At 46.9% G+C, this 15,888-nt stretch overlaps 2 protein-coding genes across 3 annotated transcripts in view; both read right to left on the minus strand.

Annotated features, from left to right (window-relative positions):
• ANO7 (anoctamin 7) overlaps nt 1–6,952 on the minus strand; it is a 34,291-nt gene extending 27,339 nt beyond the window's left edge. For both annotated transcript variants that reach the window (XM_073360455.1, XM_073360454.1), the window contains exons 1-6: nt 6,839–6,952; nt 6,132–6,207; nt 5,344–5,516; nt 4,065–4,172; nt 3,529–3,665; nt 873–930 (exon numbers count right to left, since the gene is read on the minus strand). In XM_073360455.1, coding sequence (XP_073216556.1) covers nt 873–930; nt 3,529–3,665; nt 4,065–4,172; nt 5,344–5,516; nt 6,132–6,207; nt 6,839–6,952 — 666 coding nt within the window. The remainder of the gene's footprint in view (nt 1–872; nt 931–3,528; nt 3,666–4,064; nt 4,173–5,343; nt 5,517–6,131; nt 6,208–6,838) is intronic.
• Nucleotides 6,899–15,888, minus strand: part of PPP1R7 (protein phosphatase 1 regulatory subunit 7) — a 41,582-nt gene continuing 32,592 nt past the window's right edge. The window contains exon 10 of the mRNA XM_073360469.2: nt 6,899–6,982. Coding sequence (XP_073216570.1) covers nt 6,962–6,982 — 21 coding nt within the window. The 3' untranslated portion in view covers nt 6,899–6,961. The remainder of the gene's footprint in view (nt 6,983–15,888) is intronic.

Consider the following 15,888-nt stretch of genomic DNA (forward strand, 5'->3'; position numbering starts at 1 on the left):
CAGCATGTTCAGAGACTGAGAGACTTGCAGGAGCTGAGAGAGGCAGGATGGTCCAGTAGTTAGGGCAGTAGTCTAGGACTTGTGAGACCTGGTCCTGTTCCACCACAGACTGTGTGTGTGAACTTGGGCAAGTCACCTAGCCTTTCTGTGCCTCAGTTCCCCACCTGTAAATGGCGATAATAGCTCTGCCCTGCCTCATAAGCTTTAAAGGTTGTGAGGTGCTCAGATACAATGAAGAGGGAGACCCTCTAAGTCCCTAAAATAGATAGCTGATTCCCCACTACCTTGCGCAGTGCAGCCATTCACACTTGTGCAAGGTGGGCATACCATGCTACCACCTGGGCAGCAGAGCAGAGACGTCTGATTTGGTAACATTTTACACCCACTTTGCACACGAGTAAGTGACCGTCTTTCTTTAGACTGATCAGGATCTGGGATGTGCCTAGTGCCCAAACAGCCAGGGTCACAAGCCTACTCGTTACTCAAGCTACCCCCTAAACTGAGTCTTCCCTCTGCTTAAATGTCAACCTCCCTAGAGGCCACCATACTTGCCCCCAACCTAAGCCCATGCCTCCCTGGAAGGCCTGCACCATCCAGATTCAAGTGGGGCCTTCTCCATGACACCCACCTCTCCTCCTAGCCCAAACCCAAGCCTCGCCAGCGTCCCAAACTTGCTGCACCCAAAGCCTTCCCCCTGCGTGGCCCTTTCTGCCCAGGCCAGAACACTCGAGCCCTTCCCAGCTGGGCTGACACAAAAGCAATGAATTAGCATGTAAAGAATTGAACCAGAAGCCAAGAAGGAAGGGCACATCTCAGCCCCAGGCCCTGCGGGACCTCTCCCTCCCCAGGAGACCCCTGGACTGGCTACTCACTATCCTGTGCCGCTGCGTGCTGCTGAAGAAGGTGTCTTGCTCATTGCTCCCTAGGAACCTGCAATCACATACACCAGAACCATGATGGGAACATGCCCCCAAAAGTGCAACCCACAGGACGAGCCATCCTGTTTCCTCTCCCCAAGCCCAGGGCCATCCACTTCCCCACCCCATTTTGCCACAGGTAAAGCCCTGCACCTCACCCATCCAACCGAGGACAGCACCTCCCTGCCCCTGCCCCTGCCAGCCCAGCTGCAAAGAGAAGGCACTTGCAGGGGCAGTTCCAACAGCAGGTCACCTCCTTGGCTTCACCCATCAGCTCAGAGGGGCAGCCTATAGAGTCACTCTCCCGGGGTAGTCCCCTCACAGCAGCCTTGCTCTGCTGATCGTCAACCTACCCACCTCATCCGACCCTGTGTGCAGACATGGCTCCTCCTCCCTATAGGTACCCTGTGCCCCGCCAAGTGGTGGTATTTAATTCTTATCCCTTTATTGCTCCGATAGCTTCGGCAGTGCACTAGGGGTCTCAGGGACACTGACACCAATGTGCTTCCTGCCCTGAAGAGTTTATGATCTAGGCAAACAACGTGCACAGGCAGCTGCCTGGATGAGCACTCCAGCAGGTGGTGTAACAGGCTTCCCTGTGGGTGCTCTGCAGGCCTGTTAGACAGGGAGTGGGAGAAGAGGTCTCCTCTCAGAGCCACTTATAGATTCATAGATATTTAGGTCAGAAGGGACCATTATGATCATCTAGTCTGACCTCCTGCACAACGCAGGCCACAGAATTTCACCCATCCACTCCTGCGAAAAACCTCACACCTATATCTGTGCCATTGAAGTCCTCAAATCGTAGTTTAAAGACTTCAAGGAGCAGAGAATCCTCCAGCAAGTGACCCGTGACCCGTGCTACAGAGGAAGGCGAAAAACCTCCAGGGCCTCTTCCAATCTGCTCTGGAGGAAAATTCCTTCCCGACCCCCAATATGGCGATCAGCTAAACCCTGAGCATATGGGCAAGATTCATCAGCCAGATACTACAGAAAATTCTTTCGTGGGTAAGTCGGATCCCACCCCATCTAATATCCCATCACAGGCCATTGGGCCTATTTACCATGAATATTTAATTACCAAAACCATGTTATCCCATCATACCATCTCCTCCATAAACTTATCGAGTTTAATCTTAAAGCCAGATAGGTCTTTTGCCCCCACTGCTTCCCTTGGAAGGCTATTCCAAAACTTCACTCCTCTGATGGTTAAAAACCTTTGTCTAATTTCTAGTCTAAATTTCCTGGTGGCCAGTTTATATCCATTTGTTCTTCTGTCCACATTGGTACTGAGCTTAAATGATTCCTCTCCCTCTCCGGTATTTATCAGTCTGATATATTTATAGAGAGCAATCATATCTCCCCTCAACCTTCTTTTAGTTAGGCTAAACAAGTGAAGCTCCTTGAGTCTCCTTTCATAAGCCAAGTTCTCCATTCCTCGGATCATCCTAGTAGCCCTTCTCTGTACCTGTTCCACTTTGAATTCATCCTTCTTAAACATGGGAGACCAGAACTGCACACAGTATTCCAGGTGAGGTCTCACCAGTGCCTTGTATAACGGTACAAAAACCTCCTTATCCCTACTGGAAATACCTCTCCTGATGCATCCCAAGACTGCATTAGCTTTTTTCATGGCCATATCACATTGGCGGCTCATAACCATCCTATGATCAACCAATACTCCAAGGTCCTTTTCCTCCTCCGTTACTTCTAATTGATGCGTCCCTAGCTTATAACTAAAATTCTTGTTATTAATCCCTGAATGCATGACCTTACACTTTTCACTATTAAATTTCATCCTATTACTATTACTCCAGTTTACAAGGTCATCCAGATCCTCCTGTAGGATATCCCTGTCCTTCTCTAAATTGGCAATACCTCCCAGCTTTGTATCATCTGCAAACTTTATTAGCACACTCCCACTTTTTGTGCTGAGGTCAGTAATAAAAAGATTAAATAAGATTCGTCCCAAAACTGATCCTTGAGGAACTCCACTGGTAACCTCCCTCCAGCCTGACAGTTCACCTTTCAGTAGGACCCGTTGTAGTCTCCCCTTTAACCAATTCCTTATCCACCTTTCAATTTTCTTATTGATCCCCATCTTATCCAATTTAACTAATAATTCCCCAGGTGGTACGGTATCAAACGCCTTACTGAAATCTAGCTAAATTAGATCCACTGCATTTCCTTTGTCTAAAAAAATCTGTTACTTTCTCAAAGAAGGAGGAGATCAGGTTGGTTTGGCATGATCTACCTTTTGTAAAACCATGTTGTATTTTGTCCCATTTACTTCAATGTCCTTAACTACCTTCTCCTTCAAAATTTTTTCCAAGACCATGCATACTACAGATGTCAAACTAACAGGCCTATAATTACCCGGATCATCTTTTTTCCCTTTCTTAAAGATAGGAACTATGTTAGCAATTCTCCAATCATACAGGTACAACCCCTGAGTTTACAGATTCATTAAAATTCACTTGGGTAACTGTCTGTCCGACAGCCCTTGCCCTCAGGGAGACAGCAGGAAGCTCATTCCAGATGGGAAAGAGGAAAGGTGATCAGCACAAGGAAGCAGGAGTGAATGCGTTCTACAGGCCCCCCGGGCTCTTACCATGTTAACTTGTTCACCTTGAAGTGACAAGTGTAGTAGTCCAGGGGCATGTTTGGAACCTCCTCACTCAGCAGGCTGGGGACACCCAGCCTCTTCACCACTCTGTCAGACCAGTTTGAAGCCTGATTCGGCAGGGCCTGGGCACAAGCAAGAGGAAAAGGCTCAGGAGGAGGACAACAGCAGCAGCATGGTGCCGAGTCAGCATCCGGGGACAGAGGAGGGTGGAGGAAGAGACGAGTGCCCCAGCTGCATGCACAATGACACGAGAGGCTGGGAGCACTGGCATGTGAAAGAGGGTGAGTGGGGAAGCACTGAAGGGATAAGGAAGCTCCTCCCGGGCGACCTCCGGTGCCTGCCCCCCCCAGCGCGTACACCAATCAGACAGCGCGGAGATACCTCCCCCACAACTCCCCCCCCCACTGTGACACATGGGAGCAGTGGGATGGCTTCACCCTGGCAACTAGGAGTTCCTCATTTCCTGCAGGGGTGAACTGGGCCCTAGAGGGAAGAGGAACGAGTCTCGGAAAGACCCTCACCTGCAGGGGGAGCCTCAGCCGTAGATCCTCTGCGTAATAACACAGCACGCTCCAGGGAGCGTTCAGCAGCACATAGTGCACCACCTTCTTCTCATCCTGGACCACATGCTGGGAGAGGAGAGGGAAAGATGGCATTAGCCACCTGTTGTACTCAGGCCTGGCGTTTATAGGCTGGATCCTCCGCTGCGGTGAATCAACAAGGCTCCCTTGAAATTGAGGCTGCTATGTTGATTCATAGCAGCAAGCGGCCAGCCATGCAGAGCTCACCCTGGCTGTGCCATTCCTAAGCATCTACAGAGGGGGATGTCTACACTGCAAAGAAAAACCCACGGCAGAGCTCAGGCTCACATGATGAGGCTAAAAATAGCGTAGATGTTCCCCCCGCAGCTCTGCCTCGTTCCCAGTAGGCTGAAATGCCCACTGCCGCCCTGGCCCACTGACTGGGGAGGGGGCCATTTTGGAACTGGGTAAAGTTCTGGCCCCAGGCTCCATCCACTCTGTGGTACTCTGGCAGTGAAAAGGGGTGGGAGATCTGCCTCAAGAGGCACCACCTGTTATCCCTAATGACAGATAAATGGTGTGGCAGGTGCGGGCAGGCTAGGCTATGCTGGGGGCTCTATGGGCCCCTGACCAGGTTCAGGATAAGGAAGTGGGAAGGTGGTTTACAGACATTAGTCATTTGTGTCACTTAATGCTCTGCTGGAAGGTGTGCAGATACCATGGTGATGGTATCTAACATGACACAATAGAAAGGTACCTTTGCCCTCCTCCTGTGCCAATCACAGCTCAGCTGGCCCAGGGGACCATGCCTATAACATGGACCCTTAGCTCTAACATGCTGCATCATACACAGGGCCCTGTTTCTACGTGAACTAGGTTTCCTCTGCAGGGTAAGTGATGCAGAGTAGACTGACCATGTGTCCTGGCTCCAGTGGGGGAAGAAGGCTCAATTTATCACCACATGCTGGCAGGCTGCCTGTGTTGCTGACAGATGGCTGCATTTCCAGCCTCCTCCTCAGACTGCCCAGCTAGCTGGCCCTTTGCTTTCCTTTCCCCTCTGAGAGAAGCCAGGACCAAGCCAAGGTGGACAATGAGTTCCCCTTTCTGGAGGGGGTGACCCCGACGCATCCAGATGTAGATTACTGGGCTGAGGGGGAAAGACCAGGACTCAGTGAACAAAGCAACTCTTCCCCCCAGGACAGAGGGCCCTGCAGAGCTAGGCTAGTGCGCTGGTACACAGGGACGACGCCTGCCTGGGCACCAGAAAGGACCCAGCTACCTTTTCTATACAGATTCCAGCAGCCTGGAGCTTGTTCAGAAACTTCTTCCGCCAAGTCCTGCGGACATCGACAGCTCTTCCCCACCGGGGTACCTTGCTCTCAGCACTGGTTCCTTCACTCTGTCCCTCCTGCTCCTGAGTCTTAGGGTCTGCTTCCCATACCAGGACGAAGTCTGGGACAAGAAGAGACAGCTTGTGTCCACATCACAGAAAATGGACACTGCAAGGCACATGGGGGCAAAGCTCTTCAAAACCACCCAGCTCATGCACATCTATTGCTTCATCTGCTTCTCCATCCACTCCTGCCCAGTGCCCAGCTGATTCTTGTCACAGGGCTAAATCTTGGTGGAGTAAGACGAGCAGCCTGCAGAAACGGGCATGTGCAGAGAGGAGCAGGCTGGGGATTATAAACCTAAGAGCCCTGCCGTTTATGGAATGAGTCTACCACATGTGGCTACAGGAAGAGGTACTTTCTTACTGCAGCCACAAGGACCAGGGGTCCTGAGACAAACCAGGACAGTCAGTCAAGCTAGACAGGGGCCTAGTGGACTCCAGATATGCCTAACAGAACTACTTCAACCAGCAGAACCCATTCAGTTCTGCCCTGTCCGTGGGGACTGGCGGGCACATCCCAACCCAAGGGTGTGCGCGGTGTTGAGAGCAGGGCTAAGGACTTCACCCCTTATTTACAGGTTTCCTTCTATAAAATAAGTAAATAAATAGAAAGGCCACCAACCTCAAAACCACCTCCCCCAACATCACCATTTCTCCCTGCACTGTGCCCTCACCTATCCTGGTGCGTCCATCACTGAAGACATTTGCAGTGCTCTGAGGAACATGGGTCACTTGACTTGGTTTGCTCAGCTAGAAAAAAAGCATTAACTCATAAGAGGCTTGGGCTTGCATCCGCATCAGCCCTGCAGAATGCTGACAGGAACTAGCAAAAGGAAGGGAAGGTGCTGCTGGCGTCATGCAGTCCCCACCAGGATTCCAGGAGCAAGTGTGACCCCACCGGGGTGCTAGCTAGGACTTATCTAAACTTTCATCTGTAAAGAAGGCAATGGGCTACAGGGCTGCCCTCTTACAGTGGGCATATGCCACTACCACGGTAATACGAAATAAGTCATGTGCATACAGTGGGAACTGCTGTTTGCAAACCAGTCTCAGTGCATTTAGTGACTGCCAGGAGACAGGGCCCACAAACAATGGCCAGCCAGCCTCACCCAGTTTGGAAGTGGGTGGCTCTCTATGCAAGCTTGTCCATTGCTTGGAGCAGCTGATCTCCCTGAGCACCCTCTCCTTCATCTTTCCTTTGGATGCAGGCACCCCTGGTGTTGCTCCACACCCCCCGCCCCCTTCAACAGGAACAGGAGCTGTGCTCCCCAGATAGCTCCCTAGTCATCCCCCATGTGGCAGGAGGTGATGGGCGCAGACTGACCCGCCCTTCCCCCTCACTGCTCTAAATATCCACCCACAGTAGATTTTATATGCCTACCTCTGAGATTTCAATAGGATCCTGGCTCAGACTCCCGTAATAAGGCCCTTTGGCATTTTGGTCTTCACCCATCAGGTTGGCATGATCATCTGCTTTGATCTTTTTTCGCTGCATCTTGATCCTTCATGCCACCAGCACCTTCTGCTGTTTAGGAACAAATCAGCAAGATGTGAGTGCAGCATGGACGGGCCAAAGCTCCCTCTCATAGGAGGCAGCAGACCAGGCCTTACAATGTTTGGGGTCCCAACATGCCGGGAGAGATCAAGACACGGGCTGCCTCACTTTCTGGTCCTGATGGTAGAGGTACAGGAGTGCTCTAGTGGTGAGCTGCTTCTTTCCTCTCCTGTTCTGCTGTGGTACATTATAAATGTCTTTTGTTACCTTGCTTGACAGTTATTCACTATGTATAAGACTTACCTGATGCATTTTGTTTTAAATAAATGTAGGAGTTTTATTAAAAGATATCAAGGGACATCTATGAGAGCAGGATTGCTAGCAGCGAGAATTTAGGTTGAGACCCTGGACAAACGAATTATTACCTTTTGTATCAGAGTGGTTTAAGTGAACACATTCATGCATTACAAGGATATGTGAGCTTTCTTCAATTGTTTATCAAGAAGCCATTCAGGAGAGGCTGGGAAAGGTTTTAGGAAGAAGCTCTGCAGTGAAGCAAAAAGAGAGATGAAGTAGCTTTAGGGACAATTTAGGGACTAGATGACCTTCTGGGGTCCCTTCCAACCCTGATATTCTATGATTCTATGAATTAAGTGCCTCGTTCCATGTCTGGGTGAGGTGGGGTGGGACATTCTGTAACACTTTCCATGGCATGTGACAATAGTAGTCATATTATAGTTTGGCTCAGAGGTCATCTTCAGAGATATTTAACAAGTTAGGGGACCTCTATTTGATCTTAAGTTTAAAGATTTCTTTTGTAAAGTGTTAAATCATTTATTATAAAATATATTTGTTATTAGTGCTTTTAAAGAATCTGATATAGAATTTACGTTTTAGTAGATATAACTTTGTTATTTAAGAAAATGAGATTAGCATCCCAACACTAAATATTATCCCTATTTTACACAAGGGAAACTGAGGCACAGAGCAATGGCGTGACTTGATCAAGAATACACAGTAAGTTTGTGGCAGAACTGGAAATAGAACCAAGGTCTTCCGACACCAAGTTCAGTACCTAAGCCACAACACGCAGAGTGCTGCTTTGGGACCCCACATCACAGGATGATACATAGCTACCTTTCTTGATCAACTTCACAAAAAAAAGAAACTTGCCCAGAGAGAATACAAAGGGGCTTGTTTTTCATTGCACATTAAATGAACTGTGCAGTAAGTGCAAAGAGTCCCAAACTCAGAAGGTAATTAGAGGTGGGAGATCTGGGAATCTCTTGTATGAAGTGCGCATTTCAGGCTGGGCATGACACAGACAGGACATAAGCAGCCTCAGCTGTGTCTCAGGAGCATCACTTTAGCCCCAGGGCTCTGAATCCCATTGTAACCACTGGTGCCTTCTATAGTAGGTTATTAGGTGTTACAAATGATTGGCTCAAATGCCTTGAGTTTGCAATGCCTAATGCCCCCACACATGCCTTTTATGAGCTCTCTCAGGTGTTCTACAAGCAATGGATCTGCCATTTGGGTCTAATGCCTGTGGAGAGGTCTCTAGCTGAGGGCCAGCTGAACTGCTGCAATCTTCAACCATTTCCATCCAAATGTGTGATACACTCCCCCCTACCCGCAACCGCTTCCCCAAGCATCACAGCTGTGGCACTTCAGATGCTGCTCATAACCCCAACCCACAATGCAGTGCTTCACATATGGAAGTTAGCCAAACCTTCCTCCACATGCAGCACTGCCAGGCACCGTAGGGTATTTGCGCCAGGAGTCCCAGAATGCAGATTGGGTCTAAATGCACCAAAAGGTTCTGTGAAAACCAGCCTGGGCAAGATAAAATGTAGTGAAGAAAAAATGATGCAACAATCCACATCATGCAAGTAATGCTGCTGCTGCAACAGTTTTCTTGCTTGCTGTCTAGAGGAAGAAACATGCTAAATATGTCCGAAGAATCCCTCTACCCTGAGAGGCTCCTTGAAAGCAAGTCGGTCACAGACAGACACCTCCCCTATTCATATAGTAGGGGACTATTTTTGTTTAATGTGAAAAACTTTACCTTCCTGTTGTGGCCCATTATGGGTCTGGGTTCCAGGCAGCCTCTGATGAGCATCTCAGCCAAGATAGTGATTAATGATTTAGGGATGTCCAGTTTGAGATCTGGTTTGCAGGTGGGTGCCCAGCCCTTTCTGGAAATCAAGCCCCTCTAATGCATCTCATATTGAGCGCCCCCAAATTGCTAGTCACTTTTCTGAAAACCTTGGTCTTGTCCATGCTGGGAAAAAGCCCCATGTCAGAAGGCTTACTAACAAACCCCATGTTAAATATGACTTGGCACAGAGGCAGTCATATTTAAAAACATGTTAACTGACTGTAGTTAGCTCAATCATGTAGACATGGTCAAATATATGAAAGAGAAGCAGAAGGCAATCAAAAGCTATTGGATTTTACCTCAACCAGGTGCTCCAACCTAGAGGTTCCTTATGGTTTACATTGCCATTTTAATGTTTTTTTTTCACCCCAAATCATAGTGAGCCAAGAATGAGCAACTAGGAGATTAGAAAGCAATAAAAAAAGTTTCTTAGGCTCATATACAATGGACCAATATAATGTACCAGTCTGAGCTTATGTGAGAAACACTAAACTAAAATAGCCACAGTAAGCTAATGGCTCTCTGCCTTTACCTGAGCAGGAATTGGGGTGCAGGTAAACAGCAGGATAGCCCAGGAAATTATTTCTGCCTCCTTCCTCTGTTGGGCCCCAGATTCTCAGCTGTGCAGTAGATGGAAGCTGAGATCAGACACACACTGGTAACTCTCCAGCAGAAAAGCTTCCTTTTAATGAAAAGAACCTGGTGGAAGGCTCTTGGGAAGAGTGATTGGAGTCCGCAAATAAAGACAAGTTCCAATCACAACCAGAAGCTGGACAAAAAACAAACAAAACCCGAGAAGTGCTGATTTAAGGCTTAGCTTGGCAAAGCCTCCTCAGGAAAATGCATCCCTTGTTCCATTCCAGTGCCCAAATCCCCTAGGCACCTTTGAACATGATAGCCTAAGTCTTCAAACCATGGGCCAAATTCAGCCCTGGCTTACACCCCTCGCAGCTCTCAGAAGGCAAATGAAACTGTCAGTGCAGAATATGGACCCAATATGAGTACTGCTATATTTTAATCAGCATTGAAGGTTTTTGGATTGGGGAAGAGAGGAAGTCAGCAAGGGTGTAAAATCCTATGAGTAAAGGAGATGGACCTCTGGTAAAATATATGAAGATTTTCAGGAAATATTTTCCCCTGGCAATTTGCAACTGCCTACAGTTTAGGGGCAAAATGTTCCCTTGAAAGTTCCTACTTGCAGTCAGCTCTACATTCAGCCGCTCCTCAACCATGCTGGCTGTGTGTGAAGCCAAGGTGTACGTATGTCTTTTATGAGTTGATTAAATTAGTAGTAATGGAATGACACATTCCCAGTATAGTTCACTATGCTATAGTTATTTCAGAGCAGTCTCACAGTAACCCCTGCCCAAGCAGTAAAACTAACAGTTAATCCGCACAACTGTGAGGTATTAACCCCATGTTAAGCTCCCCAGCTCTAAGAAAGAGTTGCAGGGATTGGCCACACAGCAAACCAGTAACAGAGCCAAATCAGCACTCCCAAGTTCCTAGTGCCCAGTACCATGCACATTCTTTTAGCCTCTCTGTTGCAGCATACACTGATCCCTCCAAGAAGCAGGATTCCTGCCCCAGCCTTAGAGAGAGAGGCAGTCAGCAAGAACAGGAACAGCCTCTGTGCTTTCATGAAGTCCTGTCCTTCTACTGTACCTGATACTGGGGGTTACTGCAGCTGGACAGCCCTCCTAGACAGTGTGCAGACTCCAGCCGTTAGCTCCATGCTGACTGTTTGCACTGAAGTAATCCTGCTGCATTCCAAGTGCAAGCAAGACCATAAAGGGTCCTTCTAGGTTATTGTCCAAAGCTCCGCTCTCCCTCCGCCTCCCCTGGAATTTCTAGAGACAGGGAAGTGGTCTCACTTCATCTCCACTTGGTTGCTTTTAAACATCGGTTTATGGCAGCTTTCTGTCTTGGGAAACACCAGCCAGTGAGTGTGCGTGCGTGCGTAAGACCAAGAAATGGAGATAAAGCAGTGGAGGCAGCAGGTTTATAATCACTTTCCTGCTTATTGCCTCTAGCAGGACCTGCCTTTGTTTGCGATGGGGGTGTGGATTTGCATGTCCCTGCACAAATTAGCATAGCCATATTTTAATAAAGCTTTGATGAGAAAAATTTAAAGAGCCAATACCAGAAGGAAATGCGGAACAACCCTAGTATTTCTGCCCTCAAGCTGATCTGGCTGTGTGTGTCTTGGCCAGGTTAAAGATTTCAAGTCACTGGAAGTGTTGTGCTTCTCTAGCCTGCATGAGTGTCAAGAGCATCACTGTGCAGCACCACCGTGAGCCTCAGCTTCTTGGGTGCTACCGCAATACATGTAATAATAAAAATAGTGGGAAAGGGCTATATTAGGAAGACACAATTTATTCATTATTATTAATTCTATTTTATGAGAGGATGGGACAAAAAAGGCTGATATCATCCCAAATCAACTTCTCCTCAGGTCTTTACTGAAATGTGACAACTACGATAAAAGCAGCCAGCATGGAAGCACTGAGAAAGATCATAGTTTGCAGGTGTGGGAGTTACTAGACAGCTGAGATTCCCAGTTGCCAAAGAATAGAGCATATGAGGCAAACCCTGTGAAATGCAAGAATCCAGGAGCAGCCCAGCTGAGTGATAGATTCCCCCATTCACACTGAGACAACTTCCACTGGCAAGAACAGAGATCAGCACCCCAAGAAGGGAGTTAGACATGAAGGGTTTAGGCCAGTTCTACGGTGTACTATCAGCACCTCAATACACCCATGTGAGGCAGGGCAGTGTTCTTATCCTCATTTTACAGATAGGGACTGAGTCACAGAGAGACTAAGTGGCTTGTCCAGACTCAAAACAGTAAATCTGACAGAGCTGGGATTAAATGCAGCTCGAGTCCCAGTCCAGTGTCTTAACCACAAGCCCAGCCTTCCACCCTTCTCAGTGCAATCAGAACCTTACCTCCTCCTGCTGTCCTACTGGCAAGTTCTGATGTTGTCATCTGTGATATCATAATGCGGGGGAAGATGAAACACATCATTAGGGGAACTAATTGACACTGAAATCATCAAAGCACAATTTGAACTAGTCTCTCACAAATCAGAGTGGGGAAGCTTTTGCAAGTCCAAGCCTGCTCTTGGTAAAATCAACTGGTGTCACCTCAATCACCTTTAACTGAAGCAGTATTATGTCCATAGATCCAGATTGCCTTCTTCTGCAGAAAAGGAACACAGGAGGGTCCAGGAAAACTTGAGGAACTTGATTTTGGAGCATTTTCACCAGATCACTTTACTAGGGAAGGAGGATTTGCGTCTCACTAGGAAACGAGCAGGGGATGCAGTCTCCAGAACGTACAGTTCCCCTGAGATCTGCGTGGACCTTGGGGGGGGGCTAGGGGAGGTTAAAGCCATCCGTGCAAGGCCCCTGTGACAAGTTCTGGCTGTCCCTTATTGACTCCCTGGCAGCACGGCACAGACAGAATTACATCCTCAGGGATTCCTAAGTCTGCTGTTGCCTTGGTGCACCTCACCACCACCCCAGAATGAATTCCCACTGCATTAAGGGGCTCTACTTAAAAGTTAAAATGGCCTTTGAAATGAACACAGCAAGTCTAGATACAGTGTATGACAGGGGAATAGTCTTCAGGCAATCAGAGAATCATCATATCCATTTATGGCTATGCCAACAGATCTCACGACTTGTCAAGGATATCACCTTGTCTATTTTCAGATTGTGAAATACCACAAGCTTCAGCACTTTATTCATAACTATGCAGTACCACAGGTGTGTATAGTGACTTACAGAGGAGTGAAAAAGCCAGGTCCTCACCTTCACTGGACACAGCCCAAAGAGCAGGGGAACAGGTGGCTTATGGGAAGGGATGAGGATGGTAAAATTAAGATATGCTTTTTGGAGTCTACATGGCTTGTTAGAGCCTCTTATAATTTGTAATATAAGCTAGTATAATTTGAGATAGGAGTGGAAGGTTAGTTTCAGAAGGCTACATGGAAGGAGTGAGTTTTGAAGAGGGGAATTATCTCCATTTGTTGATATTCTCAGATGGATGGTACTGGAGGAGTGAGACATATGCTTGCAGTGAGTTCTTAACAAAGATGGAGACAATGCATGTTGATTGATGGGGAGCAGTGTGGAATGACATAATGGGGCATCTAGCTGCTGGGAATAGGAGTTGAACATCTTCATTCTGTTCACATGTGAAAATGAACCTAGTACTCTCACCCTTGTCCTCATGTAGGCATATCATAAAGCTGCCCTGCAGTTTCCGGCCTGACTTAGGACTGGACAATGGTGGGCGAACCTCAAGTCCTGTCCTCTCCTGCAACAGACCACAGCAGTGTCTGTGAACAGTTTGCATAGCATTGCAATGCTACAAGCCCCTCATCAATTAAAAATCCCAAATCTCCAAGAGGAGTTTAAAGCTTATCTTGAAGCGATGTTATGGCTCAAGAATGCTAAGCACTAAATCTCTTTCCGCTCAAAGCAGATAGGGCATAAACAGGAGCGTCCTCATGTTGCTCCACGAATGTACTTCACCATTCATCCTGGAAAGGTGCGCTCAGTCTCCACAGCCATTCACAGCTGGCCACTGAGACCATTAGAAGGTGCCAATGAATACCACTTACAATCATGAAATTGGACGGCTATGCAGGTCTGCTAAAGGGACAGAGAACCATGCATCTCATTTCATGGGTTCAAATCCTCTTCAAGTTAGTATTAGCCAGTTATTACTGTAAATGTTAAACAAATACAATGTTACGTTTTCATACACGCAACTTCATACTTTCTCTCACTTTTTCCAAACAAGCACTTTCCTGTGGCTCCTCATACATGGGAAGAGCTTCCCATAAATCTCTGCAAAGTTACCTCATTATCCCCCTTTCATATCTCACCTTAAAACTCTCCTCTGCCGTGATGCCTACCAAAATAAAATAAAATAAAATAAAATAAAAAAAAATGAACGGTGTGCTGTGACCAGCATTGTCTCACTGTCCACTTGTGCTCCCTCAACTATCTGTCTCCACCTGTTGCTTCTTGGCTTAGATCACAAGCTGTACAAGGCACGCACTTTTTTGTTCTGTGTTTGTACAGCCCAGTGGGGCTACTGCAATACAAATAATAGTTGTTCAGTTGCTTTTGGGATGGGAGCTACTGATCTCAGCCCATATCGCAATGGGTTCTGTTAAAGAGAGCCACCACCACAATCAGCATACTTGTTTGCAGCCTCAGCAGAGGAAAATCATAGGAGTGACTGTGCACAATGAATTATTTCCCCTTCTGGGCTTAGAACAACTGGGGCTTTGATATTAAAAATACTTACCATTCTTACTGGTTTTCTTTATCAATGCTGTGTGCATGAAGCCCACAAGAGAAATGCATTACAAATACTGAAGGGATTGGTTAGATAAAAGCATTGTTAAAGATACATCCACACAGTCAGAATTCAGTCACAAGTATATTGCAGAACAGGTCATTCCCATGTATAATGCATTTCTCACAGCCTGTGCCTTGCACCGATTAGCACAAATTATATTTCCACACTGACCTGCCTCAGGCTGTGTCTACTTCACTGAATTTTACTGGAGAGAGAAGTTATATAAATATTTTTTACATGTATTGCACAATACATTAATATATGGTAACTAACAGGTTTCACAGTAAGACTTGAAGAAGTTAAATTTACTAAATCAATGTCCAATGCAATAGGGTAAACATAGGTGTATGTGAATGACAAAGCCACGTCTCTGTATTTAATAGGAACCAGGATGTGATTCATGATGCTTTCTGAGTGCAAATATTGACAGATGCAGAATGTCACCAAATTCTTACCTTGCTGATCAAGAAACTGAAAGCAGCTTGGAGCAAGTAGTACAGAGCTCACTGTCTGACTCACATATTCAGTTAACTCTTCACTCACCTGGGGTATGACTGTACTTCTGCTTTGGATTTTTAACTCACGGGCCCTGTTTAAAAATAAACCCCACCAAAACCAGAAAATCCAGTTTCTGGTTAAGTGAAAACCAGTTTGGGTCAAATTGTGCCCCCCAGGGACACTCATGCAGCCCTATTGGCTTCAGTGACCATTTAAAAGCTTGTGCATAAGATCAGTGGGGTTGCAGAGTTGAAAATGAGGCGCAAGTCGGCTCTGGTTTGGTAAGTTCTCGCTACTGGTGACAACTACCCAAGAGACTGAAAACATCAAACACTCCTCTGGATGAGTAAAGGAACCTGTGATGAAATACCTGGTTGTTTGCAAGATGCTCAGATACCATGATGGTGAGAGATGTACAAGTGTCTAGATAGCAAAAAAAGACAGTAATAAATAATACCTGGCTCTTCTATAACTCTTTCCTTCCATAGCTCTCCAGTGGTTTACAAAGGTCAGATCATTATCCAGCTGGAGAAGCTGAACAGAGAGGCAAAAGCAACGAGGAGTCTGGTGGCACCTTAAAGACTTAACAGATTTATTTGGGCATAAGCTTTCGTGGGTAAAAATCCCACTTCTTCAGATGCATTGAGTGAAAATTAGATACAGGCATAAATATATACTAGCACAGGAAGAGGAGGGAGAACCTTACAAGCGGAGAACCAGTGTTGACAAGGCCAGAGAGAGGCAAGAGGCTTGCCTGAAGTCACCCAATAGGCCAGTGCAGAGGCACTATTATTTTTTTAGAGGATACAAATAGATTGCAACAATGCAGTCAGAACCAAGGCCATTGTGTGGGGTACTGCACAAACACAGTAAGAGAGAGTCCCTGCCCCAACAAAC

This window comes from Lepidochelys kempii, chromosome 9 (assembly GCF_965140285.1).
Source record: "Lepidochelys kempii isolate rLepKem1 chromosome 9, rLepKem1.hap1, whole genome shotgun sequence".
NCBI lineage: Eukaryota > Metazoa > Chordata > Testudines > Cheloniidae > Lepidochelys > Lepidochelys kempii.